This window comes from Meleagris gallopavo, chromosome 5, assembly GCF_905368555.1.
Source record: "Meleagris gallopavo chromosome 5, MGAL_WU_HG_1.1, whole genome shotgun sequence".
Lineage (NCBI taxonomy): Eukaryota > Metazoa > Chordata > Aves > Galliformes > Phasianidae > Meleagris > Meleagris gallopavo.
In genome coordinates, this window is record NC_139408.1 from 32,456,453 (window position 1) to 32,473,199 (window position 16,747).

A 16,747-nucleotide genomic window follows, 5' to 3' on the forward strand; every position below is an offset into this window, starting at 1 on the left:
GAATGTATTACTCTTTTTCATTTATACAATTTTAATGCAGCTCAAAAGAGGTCTTGGTTATTTCTATGAAAATGGAACTAAATATGAGTTAGGGATAAAATGCATTAGCAGATGTAATGTGGGATACAGGCACCTTACAAAGCATATACTTGTCTCTTAGTTTGGATATTCCAGCTGTATCACTTGATAAAATTCTCATAGAACAATTTTTGGTAAAGATTTATATTTTTAGCTATTAAAAGACATTTAATATGATACACAGTAATTCTGATTATTCAAAATTCATAGAACAGATGCAAAGAAGACACCTCTCTGATACTAATAAAACAGCCGAATAGTATTTTCTGTTAAGTAGAAGCACATATTCCTTTATCTCTCAGTAATGATCATCAGGGTAGAGTCATATTAAAAAAAAAAAAAAAATGGTAAAAGAGCAGAAAAAAAAGAAAGAACACTTTTAAAAAAGATCTATTCGTTCAACATTTTCAAAACTTTCTAATTAAAATACACAAAACACTAACATTAAGAAGGAGAGAATAAAGACTGAACAGAGTAGACTGTTCATAAAATAACCCATAGTTGTTGGCAAAGATTTTATCTTTGTCATTTAATGATGATGAAGCCAAACAACAATTGCTGGAATGGGAGCAGTCTGATGAAGAAGGCTTTTGTATTGAAGTGAAGGATATCATAACATACAGTGTTCTTATAGTTCTTCTATCTGTATTGTTTCTCTCTAAATTTCATTACTTTTTGCATTAGAAGTCTCTTTCAACAGCTGCTTAGATGTTGATCAAAAATATGATATATTGCTTTAATATGCTTTGTCCTGTTATATGTAAAATTGTTCATACAGACAAAAAGTTCTAAACAGTTCACAAAATATCAGATAATTAATAATTAGTATCAATGTTAACTTCAAGAGGAAAACAGCTTGTTTCGAAGAAAATTTTTCTGGAAAACTAATTTGTGCAAGGTATGATAGAAGCACTCAGCTAACTTAAACAGAAGCTGTGTTTAAAAAACTGTTCGCATTAACTGAATACTTGTATTATTTGAACACCAAATATGTTAAGTTTAACAGCACATTAAAAAACTGAGTAAGATATTTATTAAGCATGAATCAGTTCTAAATAGAATAGTATAAAGTAACTTTAACAATTTTCATAAAAAAGGAAGATAGACAACCATGATGATTTGTGGACATAATGAAGCAGACATGTGGTTGTTGTTTTTTTCGCAGTTAAAAGAGATATAAATTAGTGTAATTAAAATTGTACTAAAAGTACAGTTTATGCTTTTTAAAAACTAGATGTGAATTAAAATTAGATGTATTTGAGATGTTTTAAAGTGACTTAATTTTACTTCATTCTAAGTCAAGAGATTTTCATTTAAGATCTTTTATTACACACAATAATAATTAAACATACTTAAACAATGTCTTTATGTTACTGTCCACAAACATATTTGAAAATTCTTGAGAAATCAGTAAGTAAATAAAATCTAAAATATATTGCCAGGCTGATATACATCCAATTAAATATGGTTTACGGGTAACTCCACTGTAATTTATCCAGGAAGTAAATACGTGTGTGCATATATACATAAACATACCAAGACTTACTCTGTCTACAGAAATACCTGTATGTATACCTACTATTTATTAACCAAATTTAAAAAATAATACTATTTTACAAGATTAAAAAAAAAATTATCTGAGATCTTAAAGAAGACAACAAAACAAAAGAAAAAAAAATTTCCATTCAATTTACGAAATTCTAATAAGAGTTAGATATCTATGGTTATGGGTGTACACATGTGAATGAACGAATAAATCCTTAACCCACCATATCTTTTTCTCCAGTTTGCAAGCTGTCACCCGTGAAAAGTATGGTGTAGATGGTAGGATGATACTGTACCTGATTGGCTCTGGAGGTGGTCATGGGATCAGATGGAGAGGACTTGGTGGTAGTTGGGGAAGATGGCAATGTCTGGGAACAAAGCAGTTCAGGAGCAAATCAACCTTTACAAGCCTTAGACTGAACAGTTAAAAAATAAATAAACCAACAAAAGTAACATAACTACAAAATTAAAATGAATAAAAAATGCCTAAGACAAAATCTTTCTCCTACTCATTGGAACTTAATGGAATTTAAAGTCAATTGGATAAATAATGCACGTAAATATGCATGCTTATGCATGTAAAAAGAAATTCATGACTTGAAATCAAGATGGTGAACTCACATAAATACTAAAAAATATGCCAGCCACATGAGGAATATATTCTTTCCTCTCTCTTTCTCTTAGGGTAAATGAAAACTAGAAAACACAAATTCCAGCAAGTTCAATGAGCACACTAAAAACAGTTATCAGCCTACAAGCAAACATGGCCAGTATTTGAAAGAAACTACTGAAATTTACTTTGGCACCTTATAATGCACCATTCTATAGCACGGACTATAGCCAGCAAACTGTGTTCCATACCTTAAAACAATTACACTGAAGCTACAGAGCTTTCAGCAATGTACTAATTAATAAAATATTAATTGATCATTTTTAATTGAGAGGCGTGTGAAAAAATGTAAACAACAATCTCATGATGGATGAGCATGCAACTAATACCTTCACAACAAATTGCTACAATATATTTATCATTAGTGTTAACGATTCCTTAATTGAGTAAAAGTTAATAACGTATCATCAGCCTGTGTTCAAAATAAACACAAAAAAGAATTAGGAGTCATATTTATTGATAATGTTTTCTAAATAGTATACATACGCTTAACATTAATTCTTCAACATACCAAAAAAGCACTCCTCTGCTTAAAACTTTATACAAGTATCTCTTTTTAATGTATTAGATCCTGACAGAGTAACTCTTTTCTTTTAATAAATGTTGTGAAAATGTCAAATTCCCACTTCCAAAACATAACATACAATACTTATTCAAAGCATGTATTTTTGACATTCTTATAATATATAAATGATAGAAAATATTCCAAATTACACTATTTTTACTTTAGGAAGTAAAATGCTGAAATACTATACAACATAATGCATCATATGGACAAACAATCGCTAACCAAAACTATTGAGAAATAAAAGCAAAATTTCACATTATCAGCAGTTCTGTTACTTACAATCATCGACAGTCCCTCATAAAATAGGTATACATAATTTTTCACTAAAACTCAATGCATATGAAAAGCTGGAACACTGTGAATGCATAAAGTTATGTGTATTAGAAAAATATGGGCTTGTACATATGCACACACAAATATTTTGTCTGCATGTTAAGCAATATGAAGATCCATCTTTCCATAGTTAGTACACAGTCAAGCAGCCAAAATAGGAAGAAAAAAAAATATAAAGAAACAGATCCTTATTTTTGTTTCCAACTTGTAGTTTACAATATAAAACAATAAAAATAAAAACAAGATACATATAGATTCAGCATCAATTGGGACTTCCTCAAGAAGCTTAAGTAAAAAAACTGCTATGTATAAAGCACTATGAATAAATGCCTGGCAAAGTGTTGTTGATCAGCAGATAGTACATACTTGTGAAAATCAAGACAATTATAAAGGATTCCCCCATGTCTTTCTATACAGAACATGGGTTCATTTGCAAGTGGTTAGTTATTTTAGAAAAAGAAATGTCAGATTACACAATAGTGAAGGGCTAGAAATTTGCAATCACAGAAGCATACTTTGATTTTTGAGATCACACAGCGTATCTGCACTGATTTTCATCATTTAAGCTTAAACTGAGATGAACAAAGGAAAGGGGAAAAAAGAAAAAGAAAAAAACAGAACCAGAATGGAAGACTGTAACTCTCCTATTTTTGGTTTTAATTATAGCTTAATATTAAACTTTCATCCTGAATTAGAATACATATATAGATATACACATACATATATTTTACAATTCTCCAGGCAAAAAACCAAAACAAAACAAAAAAACCCGAACAAAGAAACAAAAAAAAACAAGAAACAAAACGTACCACCAAAAAACAGAAAATGTACTTTGACTAAAATATTTCATACACATAGCAATTTGTGTGATCATCACCCATTGCTCACTAGGGCATACAGTAGTGGTACCAGTGTTATGATGGTACACTATTCTAAGTGAAGAAAGAAACAGGCTGATTAAATGAACTTTCTTCTCTACTGTTTCTACATCTACATCTAACTACAGGATGAAAACACGTGGAATGCTTCAACACTGAATAATGACCTAACTGCTGATAATACTAGGGCTGTATGAAATTGAAGGCATCTTATTTTTCCTTAAATATCAATCTTATTAAAGAATAAAAAGTATGGCAGCAAAGAAAAGAGAGTGCTCATACTCATTTCAGGTGAATACTGAGCTATAGCATTCATTAAGTTGATGTATTTCACTATTTCATTATAGCAAAAGTGTGTTTAAAATACAACAGAAAAAAAAAAGCATTGAAAAGTGAAACACTTATATTAACAAACAAAAATAAAGTAACAACAGACTTTTTTTTCCAAGTACACATACTGGTGACAAAATATAAATATTAATAGTAAGTATTATTATTTTTTAAACTGGGGTGTTTGTGTTTGAGTTTTAATCTCTATTACTTTGTTTTATATTTAGAGATACATGTATGTAAGATACACATATGTGTATCTAGAAATACATATATAAAAAAAAACCTGACAGACTTTTGTAAAATTTCATCCCTTTTCATGCTGTTTCTTATAATTCTGGAGATACGCTAAATACCAGTTATCTATTAATTCCTTCAATACTGAAATAACAAAAAAAGAAAAAGAAAAAAAAAAAGAAAAAATAAAGAAGGAATGAAAAGACAAAAAAAAGGAGTAAAAGAAACACATCATTTGGAAATTGTTTTGAATTTCCATTGGCTGATTTATAATATATGAATACATCCAATTGCTTTGCAAGAGCTTCTAGGCAAAATTAATTCTTAAAACAACAACAACAACAACAACAAAAAACTTGGACAGAGCTCAATAATTCTGACTTATTACAGTGTAAAATATATTTAAAAAATTTGGCAAGCATTTTTGCATTAGGCAACCACTTTAATTTAGTAGTCATTAGGCTTGTGGGAATGAGTTGTATAAAATGATGAGAAATCATAAGACGAATTCACATACCAGAGTTTCAGTTTTTTGAGACTGAAACATTTGTACTGTAATTGAAGCTCTCCTGAAATCACACCTTCCCAGGTGGCAGGCTTGTCACAATTCCTACTATATACCACTTTTAAGAATCTTGCAGTTTTTTTTCTGTTTTCTTTCCTTAAAGATTACTTCCTTTTGCATAAGTTATGTGAGCAAACAAATAGAAGAACAATATTTACAGGGAAGAAAATGCTTTGATTGTTTTTTCCTTTTTTTCCCCTCTCTATTATAAGCTTCTAGAAGAGACGTTTGAGAAAACAGATTTTAAGTAATAAAAAATTTTGAAGTAAAATTGAATTGTATTTGAGCTCCTGTGTTTTCTTCCTTGTTTTTGTCACAAAAAAATAAAAAAATAAAAATACTGCATAGGTCTGCTCTCAGGCTTTACAATATACTAAAGGGTGCAGAAAGATGGCCACAGCATGACATTTGCACGCTTTGTACTTTTAGCTCACAAAATGAAGACACGTTTGCATCACAGAAGTACAGAATATGTACACTAAAACTGCATAGTGTTCCAGAAGGCCTACTGAGACCTCTTTCCTGTAACTCTGTGAACTGTCTAATTAAGATCAATGTATAAAAGACAAAGGTCACATTTATATATATATATATTTATATATATATAAACCAAGAAAAGATAAATATTGTACTGAGACTGTCAATTTAATTCTCAGTATCTATCAGTGTATCTATCAGTGTATCTAGTACATAGACAGGTAGAAGGAAAAGGCAGAAAATGAAGTATTTAGAAACAAGGTAAGAGACATGAAAGCATAAGACAAAAAAACATTTAAATGTGAAGATGAAAGTGCATTTACAGTTAACCACTTTCTAGTTTCCCACTATAGAGCTTGCTAAACAATCTTGGTCATAACATTATCCATATTACAGTGTTATTATTACCAATCTAATAGTGAGTTTCAGTTTTGAATATAAATGTTCGTGCTTGTAAATCAAATTAATTTAATGGGAATATTAATTTGCTTAAACCAATATTTTAATACATTTTAAAGATAAGATGGTATCCTTTTGGATACCTTCTGCAGCTAGAATAAGAAAAAAAAAAGCTCTGAAGGTTCCTGCTGCACTGTACAACACATAAAACTGACTTAATAAGCTAGTAAGTTGCAGCAAAGAAGAGCCTATCTCAGACTCCTTCTTTTGCTAAATACATTAAATTTTCTTTTCCATCTTCTATGAATTTTTATAACTTAAAACTTTACCAAATGATTCTCATCTGAGTAACGACTGTATAAGTAACACATTTTAAAAAAGAAATTACTGAGAACTGCTAAGTTATTTTCAAACAAGACTGTAAAAGGGCTACTTTGATAAACTTAAGGGATCTAACTTTGCTTGTTATCTTTTCTACAAGGACCAAATAAAAACCATTCAGATTGACATTTCATGCTTTTTGCATTTGATTTTGCTTTTGTGAAAAAGAATATCTAGAGCATAGAACAGGACAGAAAGAAAGTCAGCATATGCAGATAAAATGCTTGCTTACAGGTATGTACAGAGGTAATTTCTGTGTGTTTATATACTCTTTGGGGTATCTCTTTGAAACAGGAAGCAAGTTGTGTTAAGTCTGATGTGAAAGAGAGCTTATCTCATATTTTGCCTTTATTGTACAATAAGGGTGAACGAGCATAAAGCAAACCAGCAGGTGCCATTTGGATCATCAGAGCAATTCCTGGGGGACTGTGTGATTTACGATGAAGATTACAATAAGATGGACAAAGAAGGACTTTTTTTCCTCAAAACTTGTCACAGTAACACAGAACTAATGTAAGATGTGGTGTTATGTAGAAATACAAGAAAATTCAAGTAGGTAACCAAACACAGGTAACAAAATACGTAAGAATACATGGATCATAAAACTCTGAGAACTAGAATGAAAAAAAAAAATCACCTTTTGATTCTGGGCTACTTTGAGATTTAGAAAAGTACTATCAAAACTGCAAAGCCTTAGAAGGCTCAAGATAATGAGAACTTCTGCAATGCTAAATGCTACTGTTCATTCCCCTAAAGCAATCTTCTTTCCTAATTCCACTTTTGAAGCACATACAATGAAGAGCTAACCATCAACAATTAATGGAACATTGAGTTTAAAAAGCATTTTCATACACATATTATGATTACATTGAACACTGGTGAAATGAAACAAAATTAAAATATCATAAAACAGTAATATAGCAGCAGAAGTCAAATGCACATGAGGGATAAAATACTATAAGTTTTGTTTGTGGAACTAGGGATTGGAATGCTAAACTTTTGACACGGAATCTAATACAAATGACTGTCTCTCTAGTATAGGAAAACAAATTACTTTTGTTCATCCTGATGACTGTGTAACATAAAATTCATGGTTAAGAATGGCAATTGGTGCCATTCTTTGCTGGTATTCAAACCTGAGAAAAGTTTATGAGAAATTATTGAAAAGACTAAGAGACAGTGATTTACAAAACAGCTTATATTTATTATTATCCTCAAATGAAAAATGTGGAGTTTTCTTATATTCTGCAAGTTAATAAGGTTGCTCTAGGTGATACACTCTTCTGAAGCAGATGCTGAAAGAAGAAAAGTTCATCAGATGGGAGAGGCATTTTAAGAAACTTCTTAAATCTACTAAAGCTCTAGTTTGACCAACTCATCATATCCAAAGCATAAAAAAAAATAAAAAATTAAATCCTCTTTTTAAACCAATATATTCTGATGAGTACTCTCAAAGTCAGGTTCTATTTAAACACTTAGAAGATAAGCTTTTCATTAAATCTGGTGAGTGATCCAATATATTTTGTTGTTGATCAGAATTTCTGAAGTAATCCTATTCAAGTAGTTCTTTTTATTGGAAGAAAAAGTAGGTACAAATCTGAGTTCAGATACTGAATTTTATACATTTTAAATACAATATCTGGGAATGTGATTAATGAATGGAACAGAAGTTAAAAGATCTATAGGAAGTTACTGCTCTACTGAAAAAGTTGAAATAAAAATATTAATTGGAAGTTCTATATGTGAAAGCTTTAGACCAGATTTTCAAGGAAGAAACCTTTGTTCACGTTGTGATAACTAAAGACTTCATAGAATCAAAGCGTGATTCTGGTTGGAAGGGATCTCAGAAGGCCAGTCAGGATAAACTCTTCGTTATAGCAGAGTTCACTACAAGATCACGTGCTCTTCCTTACGTATAATGCTAACCTCTGCAATAGCAAACTGCAGTTCCATATGCTTTCTGGGTAGGCTGCTAAAACACTTTTATCTATAAAATAACTGCATAGCTGGAAGGAAAATTCTGTCATAATGTAAAGAAGCTTCAACGGTTTCTGAATAAGGTGATGGGTTAAGACACTATAGACTTTTCTCCCACTCTTTATAGTAGCTGCTATTAGTTTAGAGGTCAAATGTAAAGCTCTGTGAGCTAATTGAGAAGCCAAAACAGCTCAGTCTCCTGAGTATTTTATGAAAACTGCATTCTGTTCTCCTGGGTTATAACATGGTAGTATAAAGCTGGTATGATACTTCCTCTATTGGAGAGATTAGATCCTCATAGCAGTTTCTAGGAAATAAACGAACAGAGTCGGTTATTGTTGAACAGAAGCTACAGATATTTGACAGCTATGAAGAGGCTATCTACATTTCATAGAAGTAATAGATATGAACAGTAATCAGTTAAATATTGATCAGAGTTCAGGGTACAGACCTACTTGGTATCTACCAGTAAGTCTACAGGGTCAGAAGATTAGAAAAAATACTGTGGAGAAGGCTCAAACTGAATCAGACAGACTTGCCTGTGAGGATTCCAACAACGAAAAAGTAGAAGTTAGAGAGAATGGAACATTTGGATTGCAACTTGATTTGTATAAATAAAAGCCAAGCCATGCTTGGCCTCATTGCCTGCCTGCACCTTCCAGAAGACAGAAAGTTCTGAAACTTGAGAGAGGCAGCAAACAGTTTACCTACTGACATTCTTAACTGAAATCATACATACATCTCCTTACTTTGCTTGCTTCTTATCTGTAGAGAAGTCCACAATGAGAAATGAGAGCTATATGTTCCTATAGACATGGGTGATATTGCAAAGCCTCAAGCTACTAGCACCTTCATTCATAAGGGACAACAGCCCTGTTGTTTTTTTTCTTCTTGTTTATTTGCTTGAGACAAAATCAACTGAAATATCTCTAAGACCTCCAAGTGAAGGCAAAATTTATAATTTCAAATCTAATCTCAACCTCAAATGCTAAAGCTACTTTCCTCAGCTTACAAGATTATACTTCAGGATACGTGAATGACAAAGTTTGTGGGTAATTCTCTAAGAGAGTAAAAAACACATAAAAAGCTTGTGTAAAAGAAAAAGCTGTAATTCATAGGGCTTGTTTTTCACATGTTAATAATGACCAGAATGATCAGGATAGTGTATAAAATTGTGCCCTGTCTGTGCACAGAAGTTCCAGATCATGATTATCCATTATAAAATACCCTTTTAAATTTCTTAAATAGAAGTAATTTCTATTTCATTAAGACAGTCGACATTCTGACAGTGGAGTATACTTCATTTAAACTCTATCTAACAGCTAAGCTAATGATTTCAAATCTTGGAAAAAAAACAAAACAAATAAACAAAAAAAAAACAACAAACAATAAAACAGAATTAGACTTACACTGTCAATATTTATATATTATGAAATTATCATGAACAGATGTAACTTCCTTAAAACAAAATTAAACAATTAACTTTACATAGTTGAAACTGTTCAACATATGAACAAGCATATCTGCAAATGATAGACAGGTGTTCACCTGTATGTGCACAGGCGATACGTTTAAATTATAAAATGTGGAGCCAGAAAAATCATACTAGAATCATGTAGAAATACATTGTATTCAGCCTGTGTCTAAACTTCAGTGGTAGCAGCTCTAATATCTAAACCATCACTCCAGAATTTAACGTTCCAAGCATGGAATCAAATGAATAAAAGTAAATAAACAAAAATGAACCCCCCTCCAAAAAAAAAAAAAAAAAAAAAAAAGGAAAAAAAAACCAAAAACACAATGAGAACTAACCACACCACCACCAACTTCACAAGTAAGTTTTCTTTAGAACTCTTTCCTCCTCAGCTTCTGTGTGGAAAAACTACATCAAATTGAGAAACAAGACAGGAAGTATTAAGGAATATTATTATGCAGCTCTGTAGTTTCTCAGTAGTGACTTGAAAAGAGTTTCACTTACATTGCAAAGTGGAAAAGCACTTTCTACTGCAATAAATAAAATTCATTTCCCACTGGGTTAAGAGGTAATGGCATAAAATCTAACATTCTACAGTATGAAAAGACATTTAAAGCACAGATCTGCTCTTCAGGTTTCTCTCTCTTCCTCTCCTCTCCACCTCAGGCACAATCACTTTCATGTCTAATAACTGAGAAACTAATTCTAAAAATTGAGGCTTTTCATTTTAATATTTTCTTAGAAATTACCTAGAGGGTTTTTTTGTTTGGTTTTGTTTTTTTAATGCAAAAGTATAGCATGTAAAGAAAATAGTAGTAATAATTAGAAATCATATACAATGGCTTGGCACAGTTTTATCTATTTAAACCAGTATGTTCATTTACCACACCTTCATTTATACGTTCTGTGTATGGCATTACATAGAAAGTAAAGTAATTGCAGACAGTTACCAAATTACTTAATAGGACATTGAATCTTGCTAGTGTAGAGGACCAAACAAACTTATCCTACGTAGGAAAGGTAAGAAACTAGCGTTCACTTATTTCCTTCTTCATCTTTTTCTTATTCAAGAAACTGGAAAATAATTTATTTAAAATTCTATATGACAAATTCCACATTCTTCTTATAGAAAATGATTTCTTTAAAATTAGAATTGTTTTGGAAATTACAATGAACTAGAGAAAACACTAATCCAATGATGTCTTGAAAAAATATTTTGCACGCCTTATAGATACTGAAATAAGACAATATAAAAAAGGCAAAAAGGTGCCAAAAATAACAGAAAATGAGTAGTAGATAACATCCCAAATAAGTTATCTTTATATTTTCAAATTCTCACATGTAAGATTTTTAAGTATCTATTAAAAGCTCTAAAATACAATTAACATTTTTGGGTTTCTTTTTGCTTTATTTAAGATACATAAAAATAGTAAAAATTCTTTTAATTCTCTAAAGATTTACAAGAGGCTTATATTTTTAAACTTTAGCAATCCTTTTTAACTAAAACCTAGATGCGTGTTATTGCCTTATACAGTAGAGAAGAGTTTATGAAAGAAACCCCTTTTAGTCTGAAATTTGTAAGACACTAAAAGAACTGCTGGGAAACTTGGAACATACAAGCATAAAAAAGAAGAGGACTACTAATTTAGTAAATTACTAAAAAGAGAAATAACATTTTCTGAAGGAACATATTATGTTCACCCCTTGCCGCCTTAAAATTTTAAAGCTTCTGAAAAAGGAAGCTAATTCTAAGGAGTTGATGTGACTCTCTATTCCCAACCAAAAACTCACTTGTTTGATGCGGTCTGGATTGACAGTGGTCTGAGGCTGTAGGATGCTGACAGGCTCTGTCTTGGCCACATTTTGAGGCATTTCTCGAATCTTCTCTGCAATGAAGCCATGAACTGCATTTAGTGCTTCAACTGTTCCCTGGATCAGACACACCCGCTCTGTAGTACCTGAAAGAAAAAAGTTGACCACGATAAAATGGATTTGTCAGAACTCACAAATCACTTGAATTATGTCATAAAGATGGTGCTCAAAAGCAGCCTTAAAAAAACAGCTAGCAGTATCTCATTAAGTATCTTAAAATGTTTTAAGCAACTCATATTTATGTAGACTCCATAAACACGAAACTTCCCAATCCAGTCTGGATAAAAGACAATTTGTAACCAACTCAAAAAACTGATTACTGATCAACTGATTACATTCTGAGCAGTATACTACATCTGTGTCAGTACATTTGTCAATATATAGCAAAAAATTCAGAATATTTATGTGACAAGTTATAACAGTTTTTCAATACATCATCTTCATAATACGATTCTATTTTTTTCCCCAAATAACAGTAATAAAGAAGGGAGTTTGAATGACATAAGTGGAAGTGACCACTGTAAATGAAGCTTGTTTCCTGCACGTAAGCTTTCTTGATTCCTACTTTTCTACGTGGATTCTGCCTCCCTTCAGAAACAACTTCTGTGGTTTTTATGTAAAGCAATCCAGCTCTAAGAAAATGCTCTAGGGAGTCTTTACACTGCAGCATTAATTGTCTCCTAAACGATGAGATGTGATGTGGATTGATCAATGCAAGTGTTCTCTAGGTCAGCAGACAACACACTGAAACCAAACACAGATCAGGTTACATCCAAGCTACTGGAGTCTGATGTGAAAAGCACTTAACAAGGATGACTGCTGTCAAAACATGTGAAAGAACAGCCACTGCTAAACAGGAATTTCATTGGACTTGGCAGTAAGTGACTAGAAGGTATGCTACTGTCTGTGTTATTTTAGAGCACGCAACATAGTGCACACATTTAATCATAGTACTTAGTCGAAACATACTGCATTCTAATATGCATAAACCAGAAAGCAGTAAACGGACATCACTGCTTCATGAAGAAAGAGAATTGTGCAAATGCACACTGCACATAGAGTAAGATACAGCTTCAAAACATGTTGTTATAGCAGTCCACTTTCTTTGAAGGTTAGGTCTTACAATTTTTAAAGAAATAAATGAAAAAAAGTCAAAAAGAATAGGGGTCTGAAAAAATTGTTCACACACACACAGCTGGGAAATGCTTTAATCTTTTGAAGCAATGTTGTCATATTCCCTCATGTAAGTCTTTCATATAAGGTTTTTCACTCAGATAACAGTGTACAATCATTTGCAAGAGTCACACAAGAAAAACTATCAGATATGTGACCAACCTGCATAACAAAAAATAAGCCTACAAATCACAGAAGTTGGTAAGATCTGTCATTTAAAAAACTTCTAGTCTCAATTACTGTCTAAAGGAAACCATTAGATTATTTATTACTTTAAGACATTTAACAAGCCCACTGCAAGTTTCTATGAAAAAAAGAACAACTCAGCCAGCAATACTTCTTCATATCATCTTCAAAATTTGTATTAAAATTACAAATCCCATTCTTGAAACACTTAAAGCTTGAAAAACAAGCTACCAAATGTGTCTTTATAGATTTTTTTTTTGTGTGCAGACTTTACCAATATAAAATATTTTTAAAATAATTTACACATAAAATCAGAGTTGCCATATATGATTAATTTCTTTTTAAATATATGATGAAATAAAACATATACAAGTCAAGAACAGTTTTTCCATGGAAAACTAATAAATGCAGATTTGGGGATCATCACCTGCCAGTTATTTATGCTCACCAAAAATATATTTATAAAACAAACACAGAAAAAGGGAGTTTGAACCAGGTTTTTGTTTGTTTGCTTTTAGGAGGCAATTTATAGATCCTAACTTTTGAATATGAAAACAGGTATTGAATTAGAAAAAATACTCTCCACAGTTCCAGTGGGGAGGGAATAGGTAATCATTAGCAGACATCAACCTTAAAAGTAAATAAACAAATCCTGGTTTGATACTCACTTAAGTTAGGTATGCCTAAGAGCTTAAAAGCTTGCATTAACTTTCATCATTCATTTTCCTTCTGACTCCTTTACCTACCTAGAACTTTGCTTCTGGCAAACATCCTTTCACAACTACCTCCTATAATATTCATTTTAAATGCAGTTGTGAAACTTCAAACTCTCAAAAAACAAGCTTCTCATCTGAGGAGATTAATTACTTATTATACAACTGATACAATTTTTAAAACAAACATTAAAATAAATGCAGGATGCAATATGATAAAAGAAGCTAAGAAATTTGACACCTGCATTGTTACTTGTATTTCTAACAGGCATACACCTATCTATACTAGGTACTATTAAGATTTAAGTTCTTCCTTCAAAGTTCTGATTCAATAAGTGAAAGTTCTACTGCATTCACAGAAATATTCATTAAAAAGTAGAATTTGCTTCTGTATTTTGTGAGGCTAAGTAGAAGTATTTTGGGAAAGATACTGAACCTTTCAGAAATGAATGTCTGGCTTTTCTGTGCTTCTGTATATTTTTTATTGGGCTTTTGAATCAATCTTAAAGAGCCCAATGCACTTCCAGCACAAGGTACCTCCAATGCATCTACTAATTATATCTTCTTATACTTTTCCAGTGTACCATGCCAATTTGACAGTGAAAGGGAAAACCTGACAGAGGAGCCACAGCTAAGAATAACTAATGGAAAGGCTAAGTTACAATCTCTCATCAACTGAAATGCATTAAGGTTTTTATTTGATAAATCACAGTACAACTGTCTACTAACCTTAGCATCCACGCATTTATTTTTCTGACCAATGATCAAAAGGCCTGTACAGTGGGGTTTTAACAGAGCTAGGAAATGTTTCAGCCTGTTACTGACTTCACAAAATTTTGTAAAATATGATTGTGCCTTGACACAATTACTATCGCAATATAAAATAAACAGTCTTTTGTAAATTGCCAGAAATGTTCTTAACATAAAAATTCTTCCTTGTATATAACATTTCCTCAGTCAGTGACGGGGACATAAAATCTCAGTAAATAAAACCAGACATGAAAAATGTGTTTTATTGAAATACATTAGTAATATTTTGTACTTTTAAGAGATGTAAGAGACTTTTATCAGATAAGTGGCAAAATGCACATATCCTTAAATGTAACAAGTTACAAGTCACATATGTGCAAAATGTCAAAGAAAGCTCAAGAAGGCACTCTTCTCCATCAATAATTTTTTCTTTGCTGTACTTGTATTCTCAGTTCTTGAGGCAGCTCTAATTATTATTAGTTGAGAGCTCATTCCCATCTCCATCACAGAAAGACATTTTTCTAAACACAAGCCTTGATGTGCTAATAGACTTCCCTGACTAGAAGAGGCAACAAGGGCTGGCAGCAATACTAACACATTCATGTTCTGCATTCATTTTGATCCAGACAAAATAATTTGGGAACTGTTTACACAAAGCACATACCAAATTAGAAACTGAAACTTAATATTGCCTGATAAAGTAATTAAAATAACAGAATCAATAAGAAAAATCTAATTGAAGTAATCTGTGAAATCAAAAAGAAATAAGTATGGCCTGTAGGAATCTTCTTTATGTCTCTTTCATAAAACTAGGGCATACTTAACTTAGATGCAGATTATTGACTAGAGGCATTTCACTTAACTAATGCTCCATTCTTCTTTAACAGAGATAAACAGATCCCTTTACTGTTTCACCTGCAATTACACCTTCTGAAATTCTAACTATTAATGTTTTCTGCAGCTGATACTCCACATCAGTCAAACGTCTAATAAAAAAGTTGAAACATGTATGAATAGTGGTCTGTTTCTTGAAACATGTGATGTTAACCAAGTGCAAACAATGTGATTTGCTAAAATCTGGAAAAGTGAACATTAGAAATATCAGTCTTCCAGTATTTTCTTATCAGGTGTCGTGATGCTCACAGGAAGCCTCAGCAGAAACAGGTGACTGCTGAGCCCATACTGATCACATGAAGCACACCAGTGTGGCCAAAATGGTTAGCTAATTAGATTTCAGAGAAGGCTATTTTACTCAACTGTAGATCCCAAAGTCAATCCTTTCCCAGGGCTTCATGCAGATTTATGACAGGAAAAGGAGCCCACTGTGCTCAACTCCACTTTCAGTGGGGTGTAAGAGAATGCCCCAGTGTGATTTCTAACTTCACCACCACAAAACTGGGACAGAACACTACACTCGAACAAGAGCATCAGTGTGAGGCAACACAGTCAGGAGATATGTCAAAATAAATGCTTGTCAAAATAAAACGATAAAATTTTAATCTACATAGCAATGCTGAAACAAGACAGACTCTTAGATACACTGCTATGAGTTCAAAATAAACCAGCTGTCTTAGTAAGTGTACAAGTCTCCGCAACTTCCTTTTAGCTTTTTCTCAAAGTACATAACACAGCAAGATGATAGCTTGAGTTACTCAGTTTGCATATATATGGTTGCATCTAGATAAATGTGGCTAGCCATGAACATACGTGCATGTACACATTAATATTCACATACTATTTATTTTATATGTATTGAAAGTTACCTTCTTAAGTACAATTTAGATATTGAAATGAATCAAGATGAAAACTGCTTCTCAGCATCTGAGTTTTCATATCTATATGAAAACTTCAAGTTCAGAGTACATTGCGCTCAGGTCACGAGTGAATTACATGAATCTGGGTTTGATGTACTTATTAGTATGAACTCAGAGACTATTATTCCCCTGCCAGAAAGAAATGTAAGAAACTAAAAAGATCATAGAATTAAAAAACAAAAACACCACACAATTGACAAGGGCTTTCAGAAAACGGAGAGACATCTTGAAAGCAAACAGTCCTTCTATACAAAATGTTTTGTTGGCTATCAGCTAAGGATTTCATGCTAATTTCCAAAACATTAAATTATACAAACAGAGATAAGG

General features: G+C 32.0%; 1 protein-coding gene across 1 annotated transcript in view; it reads right to left on the reverse strand.

Annotated features, from left to right (window-relative positions):
• Nucleotides 1–16,747, reverse strand: part of NOVA1 (NOVA alternative splicing regulator 1) — a 130,296-nt gene that overhangs the window by 22,077 nt on the left and 91,472 nt on the right. Inside the window, exons 3-4 of the mRNA XM_085225141.1 lie at nucleotides 11,704–11,870; nucleotides 1,920–1,991 (exon numbers count right to left, since the gene is read on the reverse strand). Coding sequence (XP_085081267.1) covers nucleotides 1,920–1,991; nucleotides 11,704–11,870 — 239 coding nt within the window. The remainder of the gene's footprint in view (nucleotides 1–1,919; nucleotides 1,992–11,703; nucleotides 11,871–16,747) is intronic.